This window comes from Paralichthys olivaceus, chromosome 16 (genome assembly GCF_024713975.1).
Source record: "Paralichthys olivaceus isolate ysfri-2021 chromosome 16, ASM2471397v2, whole genome shotgun sequence".
In the NCBI taxonomy this organism is placed as follows: domain Eukaryota; kingdom Metazoa; phylum Chordata; class Actinopteri; order Pleuronectiformes; family Paralichthyidae; genus Paralichthys; species Paralichthys olivaceus.
The window spans coordinates 18,290,257-18,315,320 of NC_091108.1; the positions used below are offsets into that span (position 1 = coordinate 18,290,257).

Genomic DNA, 25,064 nt, shown 5'->3' on the forward strand with positions numbered 1-25,064 from the left:
GGGGGAGCTGTCATCTATCTTCATACACAGTCTATACTTTTAACAAGTTGACTGTATAGACCTCTGCTCACTCACACACTTCTGTGTTTTTTTACAGCTGACTCCACATGTGGATCAATTTGTTGAGTTACTCCTTTGCCATCTCATCACGCGCCCTCTGTCAGCCGCTGAGGTAACTAACACCCTGTAGTTCAAGTAGCATAAAACCTAGCGATGTGAGCATATGTTACTGCTCTGATGAAGACTGTGTTGCTCACTAATCACACACCACAATGGTTCACACTGGGCTGTCCTACATTCATTGTTTCTCTTGCTCCATGTACCCAGAAGCAGACAGGAGAGGGGGAAAGGTAACTGGGTTCACTGATTCTTAACAGGGGAATGCTGGTGGTTGAAGAAGAGGGCAGACAGATGAGTGAAGGGCCACAACAGGCACAGCAGACTGGGTGAGCAGGCATCACTGGCAAAGGAGTCGGTTGCCGACCGCTAGTGTAGGTTATTACAGGACCTAAATGAAGACGCTGCTACAGAGCCTGTTTATACATTTCTTTTTAATAACGAACATATTGTGTTTCCCAATCACACCAAACTCCACTTCCGATGACCACTAAAAATACAGGTCAAGCAGGACAATGATTAGATCAACGATTTGCAATACAGTCAGGAATGAAGGGAGGAAGTGGGACACTGGTGCAGACCCAGGGGTGTCTCTAAGCTATCCCAGGAGGATAACCACAAAAATCACAGTAGCGATAGATTGGAAATGGGGGAAAACAAAACAAGGAAATTGTATAGAGCCACTACAGGCTTCCTTAAAGAAACAATGCACCACAAATGATTAACAAAACCACCACTGCCAAGCAGCTGACTAAAACCTAAAATTGTCCAGGAGACCCAGAAAACTCTGAATGAAAGGCAAAGGCTGGAGTCACAGCAAACTCTTCAGCACCAACTTATTCACCAGGAAAACTACAGGCAAAATTCTTAGTGGTGTGTTTTCAGACACACTGACAACAGGGAGAAGCTCTCACTGCCTCTGAAGGTGAGACAATGAGTCAGCACACGGCGCTGGAGACTCAGGGTATATGAAGGCTCCCAACACCTGGGCTCAATCAGCGCCATCAGTGCCACACACACCTGATTGCAGTGAGTTGATTCTTTCACCACTCTCAGAGCAAGATTGAGTGACCTCACACAATACATACGTTCCACATAATGACTGACTGACAGACAAATTATGGAATTTGGGGTAGATTTCTAACTGAGCAAGAAGTTAAATGAACACTTACAAAAAAGCTTTATCATCCTTGTTACTATCAAGGCAGATAAATGTAATATCTCTACAGTAAAAGGCAAATCTGTAAAAATGTTAATGTCTTTCCACAATCTTTATGTAAATTCACAGTCTCAGACTTCACAGAAAGATAATCTACATCAATGTCACTCTTTAAGTTATGTGAGAAGATTGACAGGATAAAATATAGAGATCAACTTAAAAGAGACTTATTTCCTTTTATCTCTTCAAATATATTTTTTAAGTGTGCCATGGGAGCAGAAGTTAAGAGCTAATTCTGGAGTTCATACCTTCATAGAGGGAAAGCAAGGGCATCTCCTCACTGGGCCACCGACAGACTGACACTCATCATGTTTCCTGCAGTCAGCAGGAATAAGTCTTTGAAAAAAAAAAACAGTGGGAGGATCGAGCTGAAAAAGTGCCATTTGTGTCTGGCCAAGGGCAAGTGAATTGAAGCTGCAGCCGTGGCCTCTTCAATATCCTGCAAAAAGCATATTGCTCAGTCACAGCAGGCAGCAACAATTCATTACTGGCTGTGGAGGAAAAGGGATGAATTGAAGTCAATTTTATTTTTCAGCTCTTTTAGAGCCCCGGGTTACTATTCTTTAGCTATTACGATGTCAAAAAGCTTAATTTTGGTTGGGTCTTAATTTCCTTTGTCGGAAACAGTCATCACTTAATATTCTTTTTGTTACATTGAGCCACACTTCACCCACTTCTCTACTTTTCACTAACATTCCAAGTCTTTAAAATGCTTTTAATTCCATTCATTTATCCAAAGCATACAAATCATTAAATGTATAGAACAAAATGAAGCTAAACTGTCTTAATTGGTGGTCACAGCATAGCTGGAAAAAAACACCTCCTCCATGTTAGCAGATGGTACATCGACCAAACTGATAAAGTCATAATACACGTCGTAAATGTATTCGCAAAGATGGCATTTTAAGTAGTGCATCCTAGATACAGACGCTGCCATTTTGTGTATTTGGAGCCAGAGTTTGTGCAGTAGTGATCAGGGGATGGAGCCACGTTAGCCAGGCCCCTGTGATACACGTTTGACTAATCATTAGTTAGTCTCAGCTGTCAATCATGACGTTTCCCCCTGTGTATATAACATTACATAACTAGAAATAAATAAATAGCAAACATCAGTGGGATAAGAACTACCTAAATGACATTAGTTGTATTTAGATTTTTTAGATTTGGTCACATCGTGGAGGAGGCAGCCACCCTCCAGGTAGCAATGGAGAAGCTTTGGCTTCACTTTTGGGGGGGAGCTGTCATCTATCTTCATACACAGTCTATATTCTTAACAAGTTGACTGTATAGACCTCTGCTCACTCACACACGTCTGTGTTTTTTTACAGCTGACTCCACATGTGGATCAATTTGTTGAGTTACTCCTTTGCCATCTCATCACGCGCCCTCTGTCAGCCGCTGAGGTAACTAACACCCTGTAGTTCAAGTAACAAAAACCTAGCGATGCATTCACCTGTGAGCATATGTTACTGCTCTGATGAAGACTGTGTCGCTCACTAATCACACACCACAATGGTTCACACTGGGCTGTCCTACATTCATTGTTTCTTGATTAAGAGCTGCGTGCGTTAATTCAGTGTACACTCACACTGATGCATATCTACATGTGAGAAGGTCCCCATGCCTGATGAGCTGCTACATTACTTTGTATCTTAATTGTGTCTTTGTGGGAGTTTAAGCTTGGATTATAACAATCTCTTCCTACCCCCCCGGCAGGACAGCAAAATCCTCTTTTGACCCACAACAGGATAGTTAACACTCACATGTCTCCAAGAGCAGAGGGCTCCTTACACCATCTTTCCTCTCATCCCTCTGCCCTCAGCTCTCCCTGCCCGGCTCACAGGAGAAGCAACAAATGTTAAATTACAAGACTCAGGCTATTTGTATGCACGCGAGGTCCAATCCACATTTTATTTGCACATAAATTGCTCCATAAACTTTGCTAACAAGTTGTGTTTTCCAGCTATAAAACCTAAAACCACCTTATTAAAGAGCCGTCGAGTGAGACAGTTGGGTTTATAATGTCACGGTTGCCAGTTTAAATCCCAAGATCTGCAGGGAAATCAGTCCTCCACGCCCACTCACTCACAACACTGTGCAACTGTCTAAGTGCACTTGGACTAGTCACAGTTTCATTAGCGCTGCTCTGTGACCAACCTTAGAAGACTGAGGTTCACTGTGTGTGTGTGTGTGTTTGTGTGATTGGGTAAAACCCCTCATCCCTTTACAGCTATTCCCACAGGGATTGGTTGTAATTAGGGATGTTCTCTTTCTCGACTTGCCTGGTAAATGAAAACACCTCTACATCAAAGAGGGAGCACGTCAGATGCTGCCATGTTGAGGAGCCTCTAATTTTTTAAAATGATGAACCTTTGTTGCCACTTAGTCTCCAGGTTTCCCAGCAAAAACAAGCATTTTTCTTGTATATTAAAATAGATGAAACATGAACTTCACAGATTTTCAACTTGTTTTTTTCTGTTACAATATCCAGAGTATAAGAAGATAAGCAGTGTTTAGTTTCCCACCGTGTTTTCTGGGCCGAGATATACTCAATCTTTTTTTGCCTAAAATCCCCAAATGATGACTCTCACGTCCCTGGTTGACCTTTGCAAGCTGCCTGTCTTTGTGTAACTACAACATGCACTTCTGCATATTGTTCTTTGCAGTCTGATAGAGTTAGAGGAGGGCAAAATCAAAACAACCTGATTAGCTGCCGTTAGACATCCAGATACTTTATTTGAAACCGATGATAGGTCACTAATTTCGTCTTTAGCTCTCTGCACTCTGGAACAATGCTCAATGAAACCTTTGTGACTACAAATGTTGGTTTAGCAAGCAGATGTTGACTACTAACTTCTTCCTTCTCCTACAAGCTGGATATGGACTCTGGCTGTGCTGCTAGTATCTGGTGCCTTTTGCTGCTGTATTCTTACCTTTTGTGGAACTGCATAGATACACAAGGTTTATTAGAAGGCCAATCCTCCCGGCACTGAATTACTTCTTTAGGGAAAAAACTGCTGAAAAACTAGAGGAGAAACAAAAGCTCCTTTTCATTGTGAGGAACATAACTGTGACTGAATCATCCGTCTTCTCGTTACTTAAACTGACACGTTTGAGCCATTTTCAAAATGGCATGAAAAGATAAACTTTGACAACTTGATTCACAGTGGGACACACAGATGGAGATGGAGCGATACAGAATAAACCAAATTACCAGCAGGGCAGTATAATTCCCATTTACATATTTTACGGAGCAATATAAATGAGTGTTATTTCCATATAAATGTGAGGTGAAAAAAAACAAAACAGGTGAGGGAATCGCAGTTTTGTCTGTGATGTGGTCTACATGGGTTAGAATCAATAACAAAGGCAGATGCTTGGGGAGATAACAGCAATTCAAAGCAAAACCTGCACACACACACAAACACACACACACACACACACACACACTCATACACACCATGTAATGAGATGATCCCTCCATGAAAAGCATGCAGGACATCAAAGCTTTGCAAATGGACAGCAAAACAACAGTTGTAATGCGACAGGCAGATATTTGTTCCACTAATCATTGAGCGGATTGTCAAATACAGGCTAAGAGAGTCTTATGGTATGAGGCCCTGCTAGTGCTAACACACACACAAACACATACACACACACACACACACACACACACAATATCCATTGCCTTGGCCCTTACACCTTGACAGCTGTCAGTGATTTTGACATGTGAGATCACGGAATAAAGGGATTAACACTGATCTGAGGAGGAGGCATGTTCCCAGCAGATTTTTCAGAGGGCGTGCGTACACATCAAGTAAACAGCAGGTTATAAAAGAACACTCTCACATTAAAGGGTTTGGTTCATTTCAGGAATAAAAGGATATATTTCCTCATTTAGTTGGCATCTAAGCACAAAGATGTTGGTTTTTTGTGCGCCAGTTGTGTTTGTTATGTTTGTGGCTGCTCATAGCAGTGAAAAATGATGTTTAAATAATTCAGCTGCAACATGTCTTTGCAGACACAACGTCCTGGTTGATTTAGATAATGCGTTGACCTCATTGTCAACACTTTTCAGTGGAACATGAAAGAAAGTGTGAACAGTGTTGACAGCATGTTCTGTGATTAGGCTGTGGATCCAGGCAATGCTGTAAAAAAAAAAAATACTCTGCTGAACTTTGATATGCTGCTCAATAATTGTACACTAACAATAGATGACATTCTTGTTTATAGACTGTACATACTGTGTTTGTAATTAACCTACAGATAATCAACACTGGAACATTCATATTCAGGAACACATTTCTTTCAAATTCTTATTTTTGTGAAAATATTTTACGTCTTACTTTCTATATCCTTTGCAACTACAGTAAAAGGTGATAATGGATTTTTCTTCACAGCCACTGCAGACAGCAGAAACAGCTTGAAAGCTTTACATTGACACATCATCACCTTTTAAACTGACTCTCTATTTTTAGTCTCTACCAGCACCTGGGAGAAATATCTGTCTTTTTTTGCCACTAAATACTCCACTGTATTCTCACCAGCCAGCCAGCCGCTAACTGTCTCCTCCACTCATTACAATTGCCTGCCTGCTGAAGCTGAAAAGAGCCTTTAAGAGCAGTGAGAGTGAACCAGAACAGTAGTGTTCCAGGCTAGACGGATAAACAATGAGCGGAAACTCTCCGTAAAGTTCAGTGAAGGTGAGCGGGGCTGTAGATTTACGGAATAATTCTCACTTTTCTCTCTCCTCACACATTGTTATCATCAAAAAGTGGATTGCAGCTACTTCACACTGCCAGCACAGCCATCATGCCATGGTACATTTAGGATTGGAGGAAACTAAAAGGTGTGGTGAAGGGGAAGAGGATGAATATGGTTGGGCAACTAAAACCTACTTGGTTCAGGTGGAAAATATCATAAAAAAGGGAAAAATTGCAGCTATGATGAAGAATTAGCCTCTGGGGGCAATGGCCAACATTTTGGGACTTCAGGTGTATACAGCAGATATCCAAGCTAAGACTCTGTCTTCATTTCACCGTGCATTGTTCACAGTCATTTCTGTTATTAAATGTTTCTCCACACTAAACACAAACAGTGATACTTTTTACACGTGTTTTAGGTCCAGACCACATGTTGGCTTATTTATTTTAACATCTATATAACTGCTGCATGTATTTCAGTCAATATGTTCCGCCTTCCACATGGACTGTTTACTCCTGTGTTATTGGTCAAACCAGAAGGATTCAAGGATACAAAATCTTCACATGCAAAATCTGTTGCTAGAGTTAAGTGGGAGACAAACTTCACCGACCTTGAAAACCACACTTACTTTTACACCCTTCCTGCTTTATTAGCTATATTAAATGAATAAATTATATGGAAGATTTACCAGTAACTGTGGCTCTGGTGGGAGAGCGAGTCGTCCACTATGCAGCCGGTCAGTGGTTCGATCTGGGAAAGCTTTATAGAAACAGTTTGTTTACTATCACAAACTTGACGAAATCACCAAAGCTAGAAATGACACGGGAGTAAAACACATTTTTTTATGAAGGGTTGAACTGATCCTTTGATACTGTGTTTGTGCTTTATTTTTCTATCTGCAAATTAGTGGAGCCAAAGAGCACACACACACACACACACACACACACACACACACACACACACACAGCGAGCACATATCAAGGTGCTAACAATCCGAGCGGAGGTGTCTCCCTCTTCCTGGACATCCCCTGATGTCTTTTCATCAGTGATTTCTCAGGAAGTCCATTACTATTGCAGGCGAGTACAGCGCTCCTGCACCACAATCAATACTCTTCCATTAAGGTGATGAACGGTCTGTTTCCCCAACCTTCTGCAGTCAAGACAAATTCTCAGCATCCACTCATCCAAATCAGTCAATGTGGGCATGACAGCACTACAGCCGGGCAACCTGAAGGGTAAAGAGAGTGACTGACCGGGAGGGTCCGAGCAACACCTCTGTCCCTACAAATGGACCATCGCCATGGTAATGCATGCCATCATTCTCTTTAACTGCAGTCTACTCAAGCACTGATGTTCATTTGTCAAATGTAGCCCGTGGGATGAATTTTTATCTAACAGCTCTCTGAGGGTAAGTTCTTATCCTCTTATCTTCAAACACAATTTGAAAAGATGAGTGTGGGAAATTAAGTTATTGAGTTTTTCCTTTGAAGGGACAGCAAATAAGATGAGAGCCACATTAGCATTTTTCACTACTGGTAAACATACTTTGAATTGTGTCATTCTTTTTGTGAAGGAATACGATAATAACACATATAACTCTGTAAGAATCGATATGGGAATAAAAGAATCTCAAAAACTCCAAACACAAGAAGATTTATGTTTTGTGGAAGGTGAAGACACAGTATTTTAGTATTTGTTATGTTGGAGGGACTGTGAGATTGTGGGAGATTTGGCTCAGGAGTCCGCTCAGCAGTAGAATATACCTTAAGCTTTGTTGTTGAATTTGTGATGTGATGGATATAAATTATGATGAATACATTAAAGTGTTATCATCAGAGTAGAGAGGTCATATTATTTATATTTACTAAAGAATTGACATATTGACTATCAAGTGAAACACAATTTTATGATCAAAAACTTTAAAAGGTTGATCTCATCCTGTTCTGACATCAACACACTGGTATCTTGGCATCTCTGGAAATCATAGGCTACCACAGCGCCAACAGAAACATAGTTCCCCTCAATGTTCTCAGGAAACATTACGAGCTGACAAAAACACTGTTCATTAATTTATAGAGGAAATGCAAAGTCACCCCTCAGGAAACAGGAATTAGTGTACTAATTTTTATGGTGATGGACTTGTTGTGAAAACCCTGACAAAGGCAGCGCCAGGTTAATTTAATAAAGCCTGTGTTGTTAGCCGGCTCCAGAGGCCATTTTCCTCCAATTTAACCGCTGACATGTTCTGCTATCTTTTCTAAATCTGGAGAGAATAGCAGAGTGGCAGAGCAATTACCAGGTGAGTGACAGGCTTTCAGTTTAGCTAAGGCAACAAAGCCAAATCTGCATAATGATCCAACAAGGTTCAAATCTGCCTGTAAAATGGGAAGAATGGTACAGGTAGTGATGATAGATGACACTAATATTCACATTATGTCAGTGAATCAGTCAAAGAGGCGTCATAACTTCACTTTACATTGTTTTTACCGATTATGTATTTGGGTTGGGTTCTGTTATAAAGTACATCACATTAAAAAGGGGAAATCTATATCTATATTGTAACTCAGTTACGTTCCCCTCCACAAGTCATGGAGATTGATAAACTGGTGGATAAGCTCTATGATGTCGTTCGTCAAGTCTGAGAAAAAGCATCCTGTGAAATCACTTGAGTTATCACAGTTTGGGCTTTCAGGCCCACTTCACAAACTGAGAATAAAAAGAGTTTTGACAATGCAGGGAAGGACAGTCTTGACAGAGATGCTATGGGGCAGCAGTTTGGGATGTGCAGAGTTTTCAGGACTCTAACCACAGACATAATGACAGATTTAATAATTGTCAGAAAGCACAAACTAGATGAATTGGCCAGAGGCGTAGATGCAATCAGTAGCATTAACATAATTTTGTAAATCGGCAGATAATCAACTGGCCTCTCTTCTCACAACTCTGTCAAGTTTAGCAGTTATCAAGTTTAGCATGTTTATCGTTGTAGTTTAGTGAGTTACAGTTCTTATATTTGCTCAGTTGAAGGTAGTGGGAGGCAGAAAAATGTCAGCAGAAAGTCAGGGGATTACCAAAGTCATCAGGATTCCTCCTCTGGGCAACGTGGATATCTGTACAAAAATGACATATTCAGGTTGGACCTGAGGATCAACGGACTGATCGACTCTGCCACTAGCATTGCTCAAAATGTCCATTCCATGTTTCCAGAGCCTAAGGTAACAACTTCAAATAACTTTAACTTTTCTTCCAGTAATTATCTCACCTTTAAATACAACTGAAGTCATCATGTGTAATTATTCCACTTTATCTTATGTGGCTGTGGCTTTGTGTCATTTCTGAGTGATTATATTTTATGATTCATGTAATGTATTGTAATTATGGGTTATTTGCTTTTTTTAATTGAATCTAATGTTTTGATCATGGGTCATTTGTACAATTAGTTTGGATGATTTGAACAGTAATACACATTAATTATCCATAGATAATAGGCTCTATCACGCTCACTCTCTCACTGGCCCCACTATCGAAAGTGTATAGTCCCTGTGTGATGCTGCTGTTATGTCATGTGATATAGTGGAGGACCAACAGCCTCCTGACTGTGACCCTGAGTGGTGGCTGTATTTCATTTGAGGTGAGGAGAAAGGGCAGCGTCCCAGAAGCGGAGTCACCTTTCAAACAAAATGCAACAGTGGTCCCACAAGCAGGAAAATTGCTTTCTGCCCCAAAAAAAGAAAAAAAGAAGGGTGACTACAGTCTAGGAAATGTCCTTCAGCCCCCCCCCGATCCACCGGCTGCACCACTGCACCATGCACAGGAAAATATGGGAAGAATACAAGGATTATAAACCACAGTTACAGCTCCACAAATATCATCTGTGTGTTACTGTCTGAAAAAGTGATTCCTAATCCCTCATTCTCGCCCAAACAGGACTGTTTCAGCTGATGAGTGATGAAGCAGAGCTGACTTATGTAACTCCAACACACTAACGAGAACGAGAAGTGTTGTGTACGTTGGATTAACACTTAACAAGCCATCGACTGTTTTCATTATGGAGCTTCATCCTGTAACCTGGTGGCACCGGTGATGGATGTTATGGCCTGGTAATAAACGGCTTGGCTGGAGAAGATGTGTCTGTGGAAATAGACCGGTGGTGTTTATTTCCACAGTCGTGCTGAACTCTTCTGATTCCTTCCCCTGATCATTCTAACATCACAAGAAACCTGCTGGGCACAATCATGCGTGTGATAGTCAGCACAGAAATCTAATGCAGTGGATTGAACAACTTAATCAAAAGTGAGACATCTGGGGCAGGAGTTTAATTTTCCTTTTCAAAAATGTCCAACAAGACAAATGTCACATAGGACTTTGGTGATAGAGCATATAGGTTATTTAGGTCCTCCAACACTTTTGGATTGCGAGGTGCAATAGGAGAAGTGGACTGTGTTTGTATTTACAAGCCTCTAACTATTGACGGAAATTGGGAAACAGCTACAATATCAACCTTTCTCCACTGAGAACATAGTGTGTCCTAGAGTGGTATATTTGTGAGTATATTTACAGCCATGCTGCCCTCTGCTGACTCCACATGCTAATGTGATCATTCCATCAGTGCTCACAGATTTCATCTGAATCTCCTCATGCAGCCAGGGCAGTGAAGAGGAGGCGTGGTCACAAGGCTGGATTGATCTCATTTAGTTATATGTGGTGTTGGGTTGTTTTGTATTAAACTGAAACGTGTTTCCATTGTGATAATAGTAATAATGATACAAATTACTTCAAACATCTGCCACTGTTTTGCATTTTGGACTCCTTTTCTCAGCAGTTAAAAAAATCTATTGTTTAAAAGATTGTGTTTGTGGTTTAAAAAAAAAAAGAACAATGTGATTAAGTATTTACTGTTTCATCTGTTGTAGAAACAGATAATTAAATCAGGTTTAATTATTATTTAGGATTAGTTATACAAATCTAATGTCTTTTTTTCACATTTCATTTTGCACATTATTTTTACTGTAAAAAATGTTTTTTGCTTTTTGTTTAAATTAACTCTCTCTCTACCACCACCTTGTGGGGGTAAACAAAACTGCTGCTGCTCTGCAGAGTGAGGGTGGACCTTCACCTCTGCAGTGTTTCTATTTACCCCACAGACCTACAGAGTATATCACTTACACTAAACTAATGGTGAACCAAGCTGGCTGTTAGAGGCTGTACACAAAACTGCATACATTTATAGAAAGTATAATCTGGGGATGTCAGTCTTTCCCAGCCTGTCAGTCTGTGCTTGTATGTATCAACACCCTGACTGAAGACTTTCAGCCTGGATGTGTGTTTTAAAAACGTGATATAATAAAAGGCTTTTTATTTCACTTGAAGAACCTTGGATATTTTCCTTTCCAGAGAATTCTTCACTTTAAAATAAAACTTTCAACTGTTGATGAACAGTGGAAGCCCGAGGCCACAGGAGGAAATTACAGGTTAATACAACCATTTCACTTCATTTCCCAAGACTCCCCTGTATGAGTTGTGTACGGACACAATAATTAGATGACCTTTCTTAGGGCGAGTGAACACAACCACAAGCAGTAAACAAGGAATATTTACTTTGTGAATAAATTCCGTTTCTAATATGCAAGAAGAGGATTGTGTTTTTTCTTCCATCAAAAGTTATAAAGTTTCACTTTTATCCCCTGAATCCCAAAATCACAAAAAAAAAGAAAAATGATTTGACAGAGCCAGAAACTGTCCAATCAGGAAGAATTGTCATACTCTAAAATTAACAGGTTACTATGAAAATGGCAGTTTTCAATGTGTTATGATGAAAACACTTTTGTAAAGTCCGTTTCTAAAATAACACTGTGAACACTGACAATTTCATCATATCAAGGTGAGATAAAGTCTAAAGCTAAAAGGTATAAAACAATTATCCCACAACACAAGGACGCTGCAGCAGACTGATCTTTAAAATAGATTTTATTTACCATTTTGTAATTCAACAGTTTTACGATATACAGCTGACAGGACTAAGACATTTCAATGGATTTTGGCCCTACAGGAAGAACAGACATGGTTAGATAGATAGACAGATAGATATGATAGAAGGTACCAGAAGAGTTGTGTTCTCTTTTTCTCACTTGTGCTTTTCTTTCTCCTCTCCTCCCAGGAAAACGATTTACATTGGCATAGCAACAACACAGCATGTCTGTCCACTGACACTTGGACTCGCTTCTTTCACCCACACCACTGAAAAAAGACATTTATCATACCTGTTTTTTTCCCCAGAATGAAAATGTGAATAAATTCTTCTAATTATATATATTTCTTCTTGTTGCTTAAAAAAAGAAAATATTTCTTTAAAGTGCTTATGATTATATGAGCAGTAGTAAGAACTTCAAGAGGTAACATTCTGTAATAGAAACAAGGTAAAATCACAGTTTTGTTTTCTTGTGTTTCCAGTGCAGTGGAGAAGATGAGCTGTGAATTTGTGTGCAAAAAGTGGTCCAGACTTTCATGTAGGTTATGTTGTTCAGTGATGGTGAGCGGATGGGTCGGGTTTTAACCGGACCCTTCTTCATGTGTGTTCTCGGTTGTCTTTCTTTAGACGGGCCAAATGGGTCAAGCATTATTGTTTTGGTAGCTTGACACAATAATCAGTGGTTCACTTTACCAATAAATCTTTAATTTTCTATTTAAAATAGCAACACGACCCTCGTCTGATACATATAACTTGTTAAAACGTCAACATAAAACAATATCATACTCTGTTATTATGCAGCAGAGCTGCACTAGAGTGACAGTGTGACTTCATGGGTCCTGATACTGATTCAGTCTTGGTTGCAGAGTAATTTTGGTGTTTTGATTTTGTGCATTTTCTAACATGTTCTAACATCTACACAGAAAAAAAGCCAAACTGTTCATTTTAAGGGCCACAGGCTATGAAAAGGTAAGCAGCATTGTGCGACTGGTGGCACTGCACTGTGTAAAATATTTCATTTGAGTACATGGAACAGTGTTGTTGAAAAAAAAGAAAAGAAAAGAAGCATCGCTATGTAGCTGCAGCCGCCGACTACACCAGAGCTCACAGTAAAAACAAACCATTCTTCTGTAGTTCAAGTTTCGATCCAAAGCTTTTTGTTTGGCAATGCTTTTAGTATCAGCTGGCTTCATCTTAATATTTTTTTTTCTACGAATACAACTTCAGAAACAAAAAAAAAAAGTAGTGTCATCAAATATGGGTAAACAATGATTAAAATCCAAAGATAAAATATGTAGTTTCTTTCTCTTCTTTTAGTACAAAATGTTTTTCTCTCTTAAAAGATAGACTGTAGATTAGCAGAGTAGGACATGGCTAGTTCTGATAGATTAGAGGTACACTGACATCAATAGTGACACTACACGCCTGCTCTACGCGCAGGCTCAGCAGTAAGAGCTAATCCACTACACACAGAGTTCACGATACACCTGACATCGTCTACGACACGCTACGAGAAAAATGACAAATCAAAAGCGAAAAAAAATGAAACAGTGCCCACCCGCCCCCCCAAAACAAACGTATCCATCCCCGAAAACAAAAGTAAAGATAAAACACGCACACAAACACACAGTCCAATTATATGTTGCTTTTTTTACATTACTGTACAAAGGCAGGGAGAGATGCGGGGGCCAGCAGAGATGGAGAGGGTCGGGATATATAGAGATGGTTAACATGGCGGCTAAGCCTCACTTAATACATGACCACACGAAACAGGCAATCACAAACAGGAAACGGTCTGAGCTACAGGCTGTCCCAACTGAGGATGATGAGTCCATGTTCACCTTTTTCCAGCTTCCAAGAGTAACTTTGAAGTTACGATGCAGTTTTCAGAAGAAGCAACACAACTTATTAAGATTAGAGGATGGTGGTAATTATTATCGTCTTAAAGACAGGGTTGGTAATCCTGGAAAAGCTATATGCAACACACCCCCTTCCAACAGCACTCTCGTCAATGCTGCACCCCTAAAACACAGGAACTTGCAATGACTGACAACTACTGGAAACTTCACTAACTATCGTCACCGCTTCAGCAGTGTATGTCTCCCTAGCCTCTCTGGTTTGTGAGGGGTACACAAGGCAGGCAGTTTTTTTTCCCAGACAACTTTTATTTTTTTTGTTGACGGCTATCAGGACATGGAGAGGATTTCAACAAATATGATAAAACGTTTCAGAAACAAATTACCAACCCTACCTTTAATAAAGCACCTGGTTTCACTGTATTTTTAATGAAAAATCAAAACCTATTACAACATACGTCAAGTGTGGTGTGAATAACTATGGGACGAGTCAGAACCAGACAGTTAAAACAGATGAAGAACTACACAGATCACAGCTACGGTTCTCCGTCTATTGGATCAGCCATAAACTGAGAAACCTTCCTGAACAAAGGCCTGATAAAAACCTGGTAGAGATTTGTGCTTGTTTCAGAATGCCCACTGTGTTCGTCACGCTTTGTGTTTATGTGCTTAACATCGACGTCTTCATCTGTGCAGGTTTGTTCTCTAGTACTCTCAGACACAATTATCAAAATTGCCATTTTATGCCTTTGCTGGGACCAGTTGCCTGGCAACCAGCTGGGTTTTCTTTTTCATGCACTGTGTCCAAAATCACTCACTATTTACTACATGTGTGGTTTGTATTAATGTTGATTTTTACATATTATAAATGTGTAAAAATCAACATTATATATTTTTAAATGTTTCATAGGATTTTCCATCTGCTGTATTAGTGTTTTTATTGCACATCATAATAATGAGGCAATTACCAGCACAGGGAAAATGTGCAGAGTAATGTCCAAAAGGCTTTTTTTAAACTGTTGCCGATATGCACTCTTTAAAGTCCTCTTCATTCTCAGTGGGGCGGTAGTAAATGAGTGGGGGATATTGGACACAACCAAGACAGATCCTGTTCATTGAGCGTCAGAGGTCCTCTGCCCCTGTTTCCAGTCTTCACGCTAAGCTAAGCTAACCGGCTTCTGGCTCCAGCTATGAGAGTGGTATTGATCTCCTCATCTAACACTCGGGAAGAATGCAAACAAGCATAAACTGGTCAAAAACTCATCTTTTAGGTCTCTCTACTTATAAATATGCTGCATTTGAAATACTGATGCATTCCAAAAAACCACAACCCCTGCTTGTCCAGCGAACAGCACCTCACTACCACCTGAGCTGGTGTCCAACAGAACTTCTGAGGATGAAACATGTGGCACCAGATAGAAATCACCAAGCAGCTGTCGAGATGAGATTTAATCCATCTTTATAACAACATAAACCTCTGTCATCCCAACACCATAACATTGTCCTGGATGCTCTGCGTGCTCAAGAGACCCCCTCTCTATCCGATCATCCCCTCCCTCTCCAACAAAAAACACCACATATCAATTCACAGATGAAGAATGGTAAACATGGTTAATTATGATTCTGTAGTTTTTCTTTTTTTGTACAAAATAAACATATGCTGTCTTTATAATTATGTACTAAATTACTTTACAATAATGAGAGGTAAAAAGGAGAATTCTACTGAGAGAACAATACTACATGAGCTACATTTCAAACTACAATAATTCATTGATGATCTTTATTCTACGTTCTTCTGGAAACAAGCTGCGTCTCACTGCTTCCTCCGTTAGTCACAGCACAGCTTGGCTCAGAGCTTTTAAAAACAAGTGTCTGTAAAATACATTAAAGGTTCCACTGACGGTAAGAGGCTGACACCAGATCAGTCTCTGGGATACAAATGTTACCAAAAACATGTGAGTGGACTCAGGTAACATGTAGGTAATGTTTTTGGTAACATGCCTGAATGGGGGCAGATTGCTACGACCCACGGGAGACACACACTCCAACACACCTATGATTCCTCTCACCGGCTACCTCTTCCAGCCCGAGTTCCTCCGTCACAGGCCACATCCCAAGATGCATTTCATCCAAAAAAGGAATGCCTGGAAGACTTAAGATGAGATGGCACTTCTAGATTAAGAGTTGCATCCACCTGTTTTGTGTATGTGCGTGTGTTTTTTTTTTTTTCTCGACAGCGAGGTGTCTTAACAGGCCACCTTAGTGGAGACAAGGTTTCCAAAGGTGAGGAGCAACAACAAACCACTAAGTTTAACTTCGCGTGGACCCTGAGAAACGGCCATGGGATCCCTTCTGTCAAAACTGGGAACAAATATGCTCCGTGTCTGTGTGTGTGTGTGTGTGTGTGTGTGTGTGTGTGTGTGAATGTGGAGGCAGAGAGTCAAAATACAGTTAAAGTTCACTGACGTTTCTCTGAGTTCTCAACCTTTAAGCAGCTTTAGTGAAAAGATAAAGTTAAAAATGGAGGAATTTTCCACAGACTAACAGCCCTATGTGTCAGTCGCCATCTCGGGTGTTAAAACATTTGTGCTCTGCAGAACTTATTTAAAAAAATGAAGCAGCATAAAAAAAAAACCCAACAGGCTTAGTCTCAAGCAGAGATCAACTATGGCTGAGGTCACTGTGTGCTATAAATTGTACAATAGTGCGAGAGTGTGTGAACGAGTGTTTCCGCCTCTTTTTCTGGCCATGAAGTTGAGACTGCTTCCATCCCTCAGCATCATCACACTATAAATGGCCAGTGCAGGCACAGTTCACCCTCCTCCGCTACGTTACAGCACCACGACAAGGTCTCCGGCCGTCAAATCATTGTCGCTCGAACGTCACGATCCCCAAAAACAGACCCGGCTAACTGAATAAAGGACAGTGTGTGTCTCTATGTGGCTGCATGCACACGACAAACACATGCAGCTTCACAATCTACTGTACCTCTAACTGCATATGCAGGTGACATACACAAGTTTTACAAAAACTGAAAGGAGAAACAAACTGCATTATTAAATTATGTCGGACAAATTAACACACACAGACAGGCACGCACACAAACGACACATGCACACGCGCAAATTCTAAACTCACACGTTCACACACTAATCTTTTGGATGATGACCCAATTTTTTCTTCCTTTCGTTTTTTATTATTCGCTTATCTAGAGACGACACACAGATAGATATAGAAGAGGTTAGGATAGAAATAATAAGCCCTTACAATATGTAAAGGTCTCCAGCGAATGGGATCTCCCCCACAGAGGACTGTGGGAAAGTGGGGTGAGGATGGAGGAGAAGGAAGGAAAAAGGGAGGAAGAGAATTAGGAGATGGATGGGGCGCAGACAGAGTTGAGGGGGGGGGGGTGCCGTCTATGCGCTGGGGTTGGGGTTGTTGTGCGTGTTGGTGGAGCCATTGCTCCCCTGAATGGTGAGACTGATGTCATCTCTCCTCTCCTCCTCCTTCTCCATCTCCTTCAGCTCCTCCTTCAGCTCTTCCTTCTCCTTGAGGGGACGGGACTCCACGGTGTCTTCAGAGGCCATGGGGGCGTAGCAGCCTGTCCGGTGCTCCTGCAGGGCGGGGCCCCACTTTGGATGTGCTCGGCACGCGAACTTCAACCGCTGAGACGGAGAGACAAAGAGGAAGACGTCATTCTGAGCAGCTTCAATATGAAGAGACACTTCAGAGAGTCATTTAGATGAGATGATAATATTCAGATGGAAAGATGAATCAAATCAACTCAGGACTAGAAGTACAGTGTTCAACATATCAAACACCAGCTCCAACAACACAGTGTTCATTAATTGACATTTCAGCGAAATCAAGTGTCAACAGGACCTTTAATCTTGATGATGTCAACAACTAGAATTTCACACATATCTTCTCTCCAAGGCCCGATAGTCACCTTAATTCAATCAGGGCGCACTAAATTTTACACACTCATAGATATCTGTTCCATAAATATGTCAGATTTTCATAAACATGAATTATTCCCTGGGAAAATGTCAAAGAATGCAATATTTAAGAAAGTTTTAAAAAATGTTTTCCCAGATCCACTCATTCAAGTTAAAGGGTTCTTCCCTGGCCCTTAACTCCCCCTCCCCCCTCCAAGTTGGTTCAGGATTATTTTTTTTGTAAGAGACAAACAAAATTTAAAACCTTGGTGGAAGTAACAAGAATCCTTGATACACCAAAATTAGTAAGTAGGGCTATAAACATTTTTTTTTTAATGTGGGTAAACCAGCTAGAAAAGAGGCGTTTGACTGAGGTTTCTTTAGATAGTGAACAACACCAGAATCCTGAAGGTGATCATAAGATATAAAGAGCTGGATAGAAACCAGAGGATCTGTAACCTTTGGGATGACAACCGTCTGGAAGATGAGATGATCATATTTAGTTTGAATTCAAGATTGTAAGCATTTTTAATAATAGAAAAAAGTGTCTGCCAAAGTCAAAGTAACATTTGTTCAGCCATGCTGTTTGCCATTTTTCTATTTGTGCTCCATACCATGTGATCATGGATATGTTAATCAAAGTGAGGACCTCCTCCGCTCTCTCTGAATGGACATTGAGCTGTAGGGGGGCTGTACCTCTCTGAAGGTGGCTCCTGGGGACCTGGAGATCTTGTAGAGGGCATACACAGGTATGCAAATCACTGAGGACAGAGCCATGGAGAAGCCAATAGCCAGGGACCAGCCGGGGTAGACGTAGTCATTGTAGGTGATGGGTTTGTACTGAATCACTGTGAAGATCAGGATGAACTACAAGAGCAAAGACGGTGATGAAAAACACATGTTATACATATTTCTCATGGTCATATGTAAAAAGTTCTTGGCAAATGTAAATGCATACAAATATCAATAAAGCTAGCAATACTTCATTATGTGGCCCCATCCTATTTAAAGTTTGTGTAAAAACTGAATGTTGTTGCTCCTCTTAAAGTAAAAAGTTTCTTTATAACTCATGATGTTTTCACAGGAAACTTTAGTCTCCACAGGTCAAACATCAGCAGCCAGCAACACATTACATATTTGCTTTATTTACAAGTAGCAGATAAATATAATTATAAATCCTGAGTGTAGCCAGCAGTTTGGTCACAGTTCTAGCAGAGGCCCTGGAGAGCAGGGCATTAATCTGTGTGGTGAAATGAAAGAGAGAACAAAAGTGCCTGAAGTCCGACCAGTAATCCACAACAATGAATTTCTTGGTTTGCCCAGCAGCTTAGTGGACTAATGCGCCTGCTTGGGAAATACCATTGATAGCGGCTGCATGTGTCCATTGCCCAGTCAGAAAGATTTGCTTTTAGAGGTTTATATTGGAAACAAGGCCAAACAGCAGCCAAACAGATTAGTGGTGATGGCAGCTGAAATATAGGTCATGTTCTGAACAATGTGTCAGCAACTCAGCTAAAGTTGAGAACCTCGCACTCCTTTAAAACCAGTGCGTGGTGTCCGTCCTGCAACGACGTCCCAATCTATTTCAAGGGCACACTAAATCTTTATCTGACTGAAACAATGTTGATCACAGGTTCAATGACGAGTGTGTTTGCTGTGTGTTTGTGTGTGTGTGTGTGTGTGTTGACATACAGAGATGATGAGAGGGGAGATGAATCTCCAGCAGACTTTGAAGAAGAGAGGAGGAGGAAAACCCAGCATCATCTCAACATCTCTGAAATAGTTCCTGTGACCTGCGGAGAAAAGCAAAAACAAATTCATCCACCTAAATCATTTAAGTGCTGATTTCACACTTTAATAATGATATTCAATACATACACAGCATGTGATCGAAGGAATGAGTAGGGAAAGTGTGTGCATGGGCTGAACTGTTCCATTAAAAATACCCTCAGTTTTATTTGGACTCATATACATCATGTCTCTGTGATTTTAAAGCAATCATTAATATATAATTGAATTGAGAATATCTGGAACTTTTATCCCCCCACATATCTATACCTAATTATTCAGTATTTATTATTTATTTAATCAAAAGTACACTACAACCAATGAAAATCAGAGTCAAATGTATTGAATGTGGACACAGTGTGTTCTAATTCTTAATTAACAATTAATTTGCTGCAGCTCAGGGGCCCCACACAGGCTTGATAAAAAAAAATGTTGATGGATGGAATTGCACAAAATCCAATAATTCTACATTGACATCCCCTCAGCCTCAGTGCTTTACTATCTCACACATTAATTTCGAATCTACATAATGGCTCATCAGCTGCAGTCACAGTGAGCAGCTTGATCTATGACTTCTATAGCTCACAAAATTGAACTATAGAAGTCTGACCTACAAACATTTGTAGGTCAGACTTGTGAAAAGTTAAAATAAAGAAGATTATAAGAAAGTTTAAAATAACTTTAAATAAATATAAGATGTTTCCAAGATAAAAGTAGCTCATGATATCAGTCGGTAAATTCTAGGTAGAAATGGAAAAGGAGATGTAAAGGAAGAAAAAGGGTTCCTGTCTAATCTTGCATACTGAATACATGTCCTTAGGCCTCTTCAGTCTGCCACTGGTGCAGAAACAGCACATCTGCCTGTGGCACAATGAACGTGGGTGTATAATGGTGAGTTAACAAGGCAGCTTCAATGAATAATTTGTAGAATTCATGTACTGACGTGGTGTCGGAGAATTTCATTCTTGCTCAACTCAGACACAATGACATTTACAGCTGATGTTCTGAAAGCTCATACTATTTCTTTACAGAGTCATCATGTCAAGGTATGAACCCCTATCCACAGAGATAAGAGAATTCAAAAATTACTGAGCCTCATATGTTTTTAAAAAGAATGCTAGTACGTTTTTGAAAAAACACGAAGCCAGAGGCAGATCTAGGATTTTTACAATAGAGGGGCCACAATTAACATAGAGGGGCGAAATAGTCATTTATTGTTAGTAAGTGAGAAGTTTTTTTTCAGACAGGGGAAATTCAGGGCCAATCAGATTTCAGATTGGGCCAGTGCCCCCCTGGATCCACCCCTGGATCTGCCCCTGCACACAACAAAACCCTATACTCAGTCTTTTTCCTCCTTACCATAAATATACATGATGCAGATACACATGATGCAGGAGATGATGACCAGAGAGAAACTGGCAGCGTAGTTGTCCATCAGTAACAGCCAGTAGATTCCTGCCTGCACACAGACAATACGAGTCAGAAGTGCATCTCCATGAAATGAAAATGAGCTTGATTCAGTGTGAGTGGGACGTACCTGTGTCGTTAGCGGCACTCCCAGTAAGAATCCAACTACGGCCACTGACAGCGTGACCACAGTCTTGTTTCTGATGATCCAGTCTGTGCCGATCTCATCAACGATGGCCGTCACCAGGGTCTCCAGCAGACAGAACTGAGAGCACAGGGGTGAAGAACTTATGGTTTAACTTGAGAGAGCACAAAATCCCTCCCTACATGATCAGAACAGAGGAACCACAATTATAAAAGAATATTTTGTTTTCTGTGACATCAACTTTTACAAACTCATTACAGAGCTGACGCTGCTAACATCATTCAAGTCTGGCATTTTAATCTGAACAAAGTTAATATCCCGCACGTTTCATCTGAGGATATGCACTTTGTAAAATAAAAAAAAGAAACTTTAGTAGCATAATCAAGAGCAAATATGACGAGTCTACAGCCGTGCTTGCAGCCCTATGAAGGCACGCTGAGACATAGGGTGCATTCGGAAAGTCCAAATAATTTAACTGTTCCTTGATCCTAATGGAATATGTCACAGGGTCAAGATAGGACAGGAGGAAGGTGCAGAGAAAAATCGACTCCAGAAAAAAAAAAAAAAAATGTATAACAAAAGATTGCATCCAATGTGAGACGCTCTGTGCTGTAAGCTGTTCTCTGATGTTTTCAGTTCAGACAAAAACATTGAATTATCAGTTACTCACAGGAAAAACAACAAAACAGATTTAATTGAAATGAAAGTAAAACAAACTGAAGTGTTGAAATAGTATAATAATGTGAGGGATATACTTGGAGAAAAATGATACTGGCAGTATTTTCTCCATTCCCTTCATAAAGGATGGTCCAATGTTTCTAAGCTAAAGGAGATAAGTTAATAAGCATTCGAACACACTCACAGTCGTGTTTTGAGATGAATGCAAACATCAAACTAATCCTCCCACAAAACATAGCAGCACAACTCATCCCCACCGTCATTTCCTCCTGCCTTGATTACTGCAATTCATTATTGATCTGCCTGAATGAAGCAGCAGTTGCTTCTTAGACACGCACTCGACATAGGGATGCTTCACATAAGTCCGAGTCAAACAACACTAGCTCCCCATCCGCTACAGGTTTCAGTTTAATATTCTATTGATCACTTTTAAATCATTAACATGGTCTGGCTCCACTGTATTTCTCAGAACTTATAACCCTTTACTCTGCTCTGAGACCCCTGAGGTCAGAGGATCAGATGATGTTAAAAGTCCCACAATCATATAAATAATCATAATAAAAAAACAGTTAAAACTCACCTGTATAGAGTAGCATTTTTATAGATTATTAATATTCTCATTTTATTGTTTTAATTGTTTAATTGTTTTATTCTTGTTCCTGTCTATCTCATTGCATTGCTTCATATGGTATGGCCTTTCTATGATTTGCAAACTTCGCACTTTTATTTTGTGAAGCACTTTGTAACTCTTGTTTTGAAAGGCGCTATAGGAATAAAGTGTATTATCATTATTATTATTATGATGCTGACATGATGATATTCAGCAGATTCTGAATGACCAACATGAGCAGAACACACTCGTGATATTACACATGATTTGTAATATCAATAATCCTCTTGTAAGTGCTGACACATCAGTATAATCATAGTTTAGATTTGGGTGTGAGCACAGACCCACGTGGTGCCCAGTTTCTCTGCCTCACCTGAGTCCCCAGTCCCAGGAGGATGAGCATGAAGAAGAAGAGCAGCGACCAGAGCGGTGAGATGGGAAGCAGAGTGAGGGCTTCTGGGTAGGCCACAAAGGCCAAGCCTGGGCCGTGGTCAGCCACCTCGGACACGGGGACGTTCAGGTGGTGCGCCATGAAGCCCAGGATGGAGAAAATGACAAAGCCGGCGTACACACTGGTGGCACAGTTGGTTATACTGATGATGATGCTGTCTCTGTGTGTGGCGAAGAGACAAAGAAACATGGTTAATGTTAATTATACGGCTTCCAAACACAGTGGGATACATTTATAATAACCACTGTATCCAGCTACACAGCTGCTGCCACAGGAGCCGTAAGATTAGGGCAACTTTATGGAAGAGTATTAGGGCCAGACATGAGAAACAGATGTTTTTCCATTTCTTATTTCGAGAATAAAGTCAAAATGTCAAGGAAAAAAGTAAAATGTATATATTTTGTATCATCATACAAAATGTCTTGTGTTAATTTTAAATTGTTCTTCAGAATCAGATTTAGTTTTCAGCACAAAAACAGTGTAAAGCACACTTTACAGTAGTTTTGCCATTTACCCAATCACTCACACAGTGATACGACTCTGAGTTACCATGAGGTCAATGGTCTGTTATCAACCACTCAAAGTTCTTGACAGTACAAGTTGCATTCATACAGTGCTGCTATATGGAGTACTTGTTCACCTAGGACCACTGTCAGCACATCATTCAAGGGCACTTTGGGGATCAGTGTCTTGCCCAAGGACACTTCAGAAGGCAGACTGGAGGAGCCAGGGATCAAACCATCGACCCTCTGCTTAGTGGACGATCCTCTCTCCCCCTTGGGGAATCCATCATCCTAAAGCTTCTTCTTGTGATGATTTGCAAACACTGAGCATGCATATATGGACAGTGTGTGTATGGGAAATAATTATTTATGAGGAAAATTAAATATATGAAGTAGTCAGGTGACTGATTCATAAAACAGCAGCAGAAAAGAAGAAAATCCAAGAGCAGCTCCCTCCTACAAGTGTCTTGAAAATCTATTTTTCATTTCTGTGTAAATGACAACCAAAGCATCGTGTAAATCCTCAAAATATTCCTTTAAAAGTTGACCAAGGTCGGTGAAGTGCCACAGAATTGCTGTGATTTCTGTCTAGAAAGCAGAGAAAATGGAACAAAAAGCTTTTTTATTATCAAAAGTGATGCTGCCTTTTTTCTGTATCAACCAACATTTTTGATTATTTTAAATGTGTCGTCCTTGTTCTGGGCAGCACTTGTTTCAGCTGGAGCATGTGTTTAGAGCTCATCTCATCTTTACTCTGTCTCTGACCCTCTCTTGGACTTTGTTCCCATCTAACAGGGGAACCATGAGGCTAAATTTGTTTCGTCTCCTCATATTTCCCATCAGACTTGATCACGGAGGATGACTCTGATAACTTTGCAGTCAGTCCCCCTCCTCACTCTCCTGCCCTGTCTCCTGACCCCTGACGTGCACTTCTGCATATGCACCAACTGGTGGTGTTGCAGGAGTGCAGAGAGCGACTCCGCGGGGACGGAGCTGTGGAGCCCAGCGAGCTGATTAGGCCGCTGTGCAGCTGTGTGCGCAGATAGCAAAAACCCCTTGCTCCTGGCAGAGGAACAAATTATATCTTCGACCCACCTCCCACTCCTCCATCCCCCAACACCCCCTTCACTCTGTCAGCATATGTGTGGACGAGCTCAGGAGAGTAAATGACAACTCCCCTTCTCCTTATCTCCTCCCTTGCCTCCTTTACACTGTCTTAACCTTCTCCTTGGCTTCCTGTCTGTTCCCTTGGCGTTCAGGCGAAGCGCGACCCGCCTCTTTACACACATCCAAAAATATATTATCTCTGTCCCTCCTCCTGTCCCAGCTTATCGCACCTTCTCCCTCCCTGCCTCTTCTCTTTCAGACCTGTAGCCTTGAAGTTGGCTCCTGAGTATTTTATCCTTCTCCTGTCACTTTCTCCATCACTCTCGTGACTCATTAGTGGGGAGGCCAAACAGCCAACACACCTTACAACAACGTCTCTCTCTCTGCTTGTCTTTTCACAAGTCGATTCTCTATATTTTTTAATTGTATCCCTTTTCCTCCTCCTCAACTCACCTCTCCTCACCTCGAACGCCTCCTCACTAGCCCCATCTAGTCTCTCTGATTAGTGGAAATAATAAGATGCCGGTCTGTTGCCGAGACACTGCTTCTCAACAGAGCCTGATGAAAAGTGAG

General features: G+C 40.7%; 1 protein-coding gene across 3 annotated transcripts in view; it reads right to left on the reverse strand.

The window, feature by feature from the left end:
• Nucleotides 1-11,989: 11,989 nt before the first annotated feature.
• The window catches only part of slc6a9 (solute carrier family 6 member 9), a 73,624-nt gene continuing 60,549 nt past the window's right edge, over nt 11,990-25,064 (reverse strand). For all 3 annotated transcript variants that reach the window (XM_020108063.2, XM_020108050.2, XM_020108071.2), the window contains 6 exons: nt 22,804-23,041; nt 21,128-21,262; nt 20,950-21,049; nt 19,495-19,595; nt 18,499-18,669; nt 11,990-17,529 (listed from right to left, as the gene is read on the reverse strand). In XM_020108063.2, the coding sequence (XP_019963622.1) occupies nt 17,281-17,529; nt 18,499-18,669; nt 19,495-19,595; nt 20,950-21,049; nt 21,128-21,262; nt 22,804-23,041 (994 nt within the window). In that variant the 3' untranslated portion in view covers nt 11,990-17,280. The remainder of the gene's footprint in view (nt 17,530-18,498; nt 18,670-19,494; nt 19,596-20,949; nt 21,050-21,127; nt 21,263-22,803; nt 23,042-25,064) is intronic.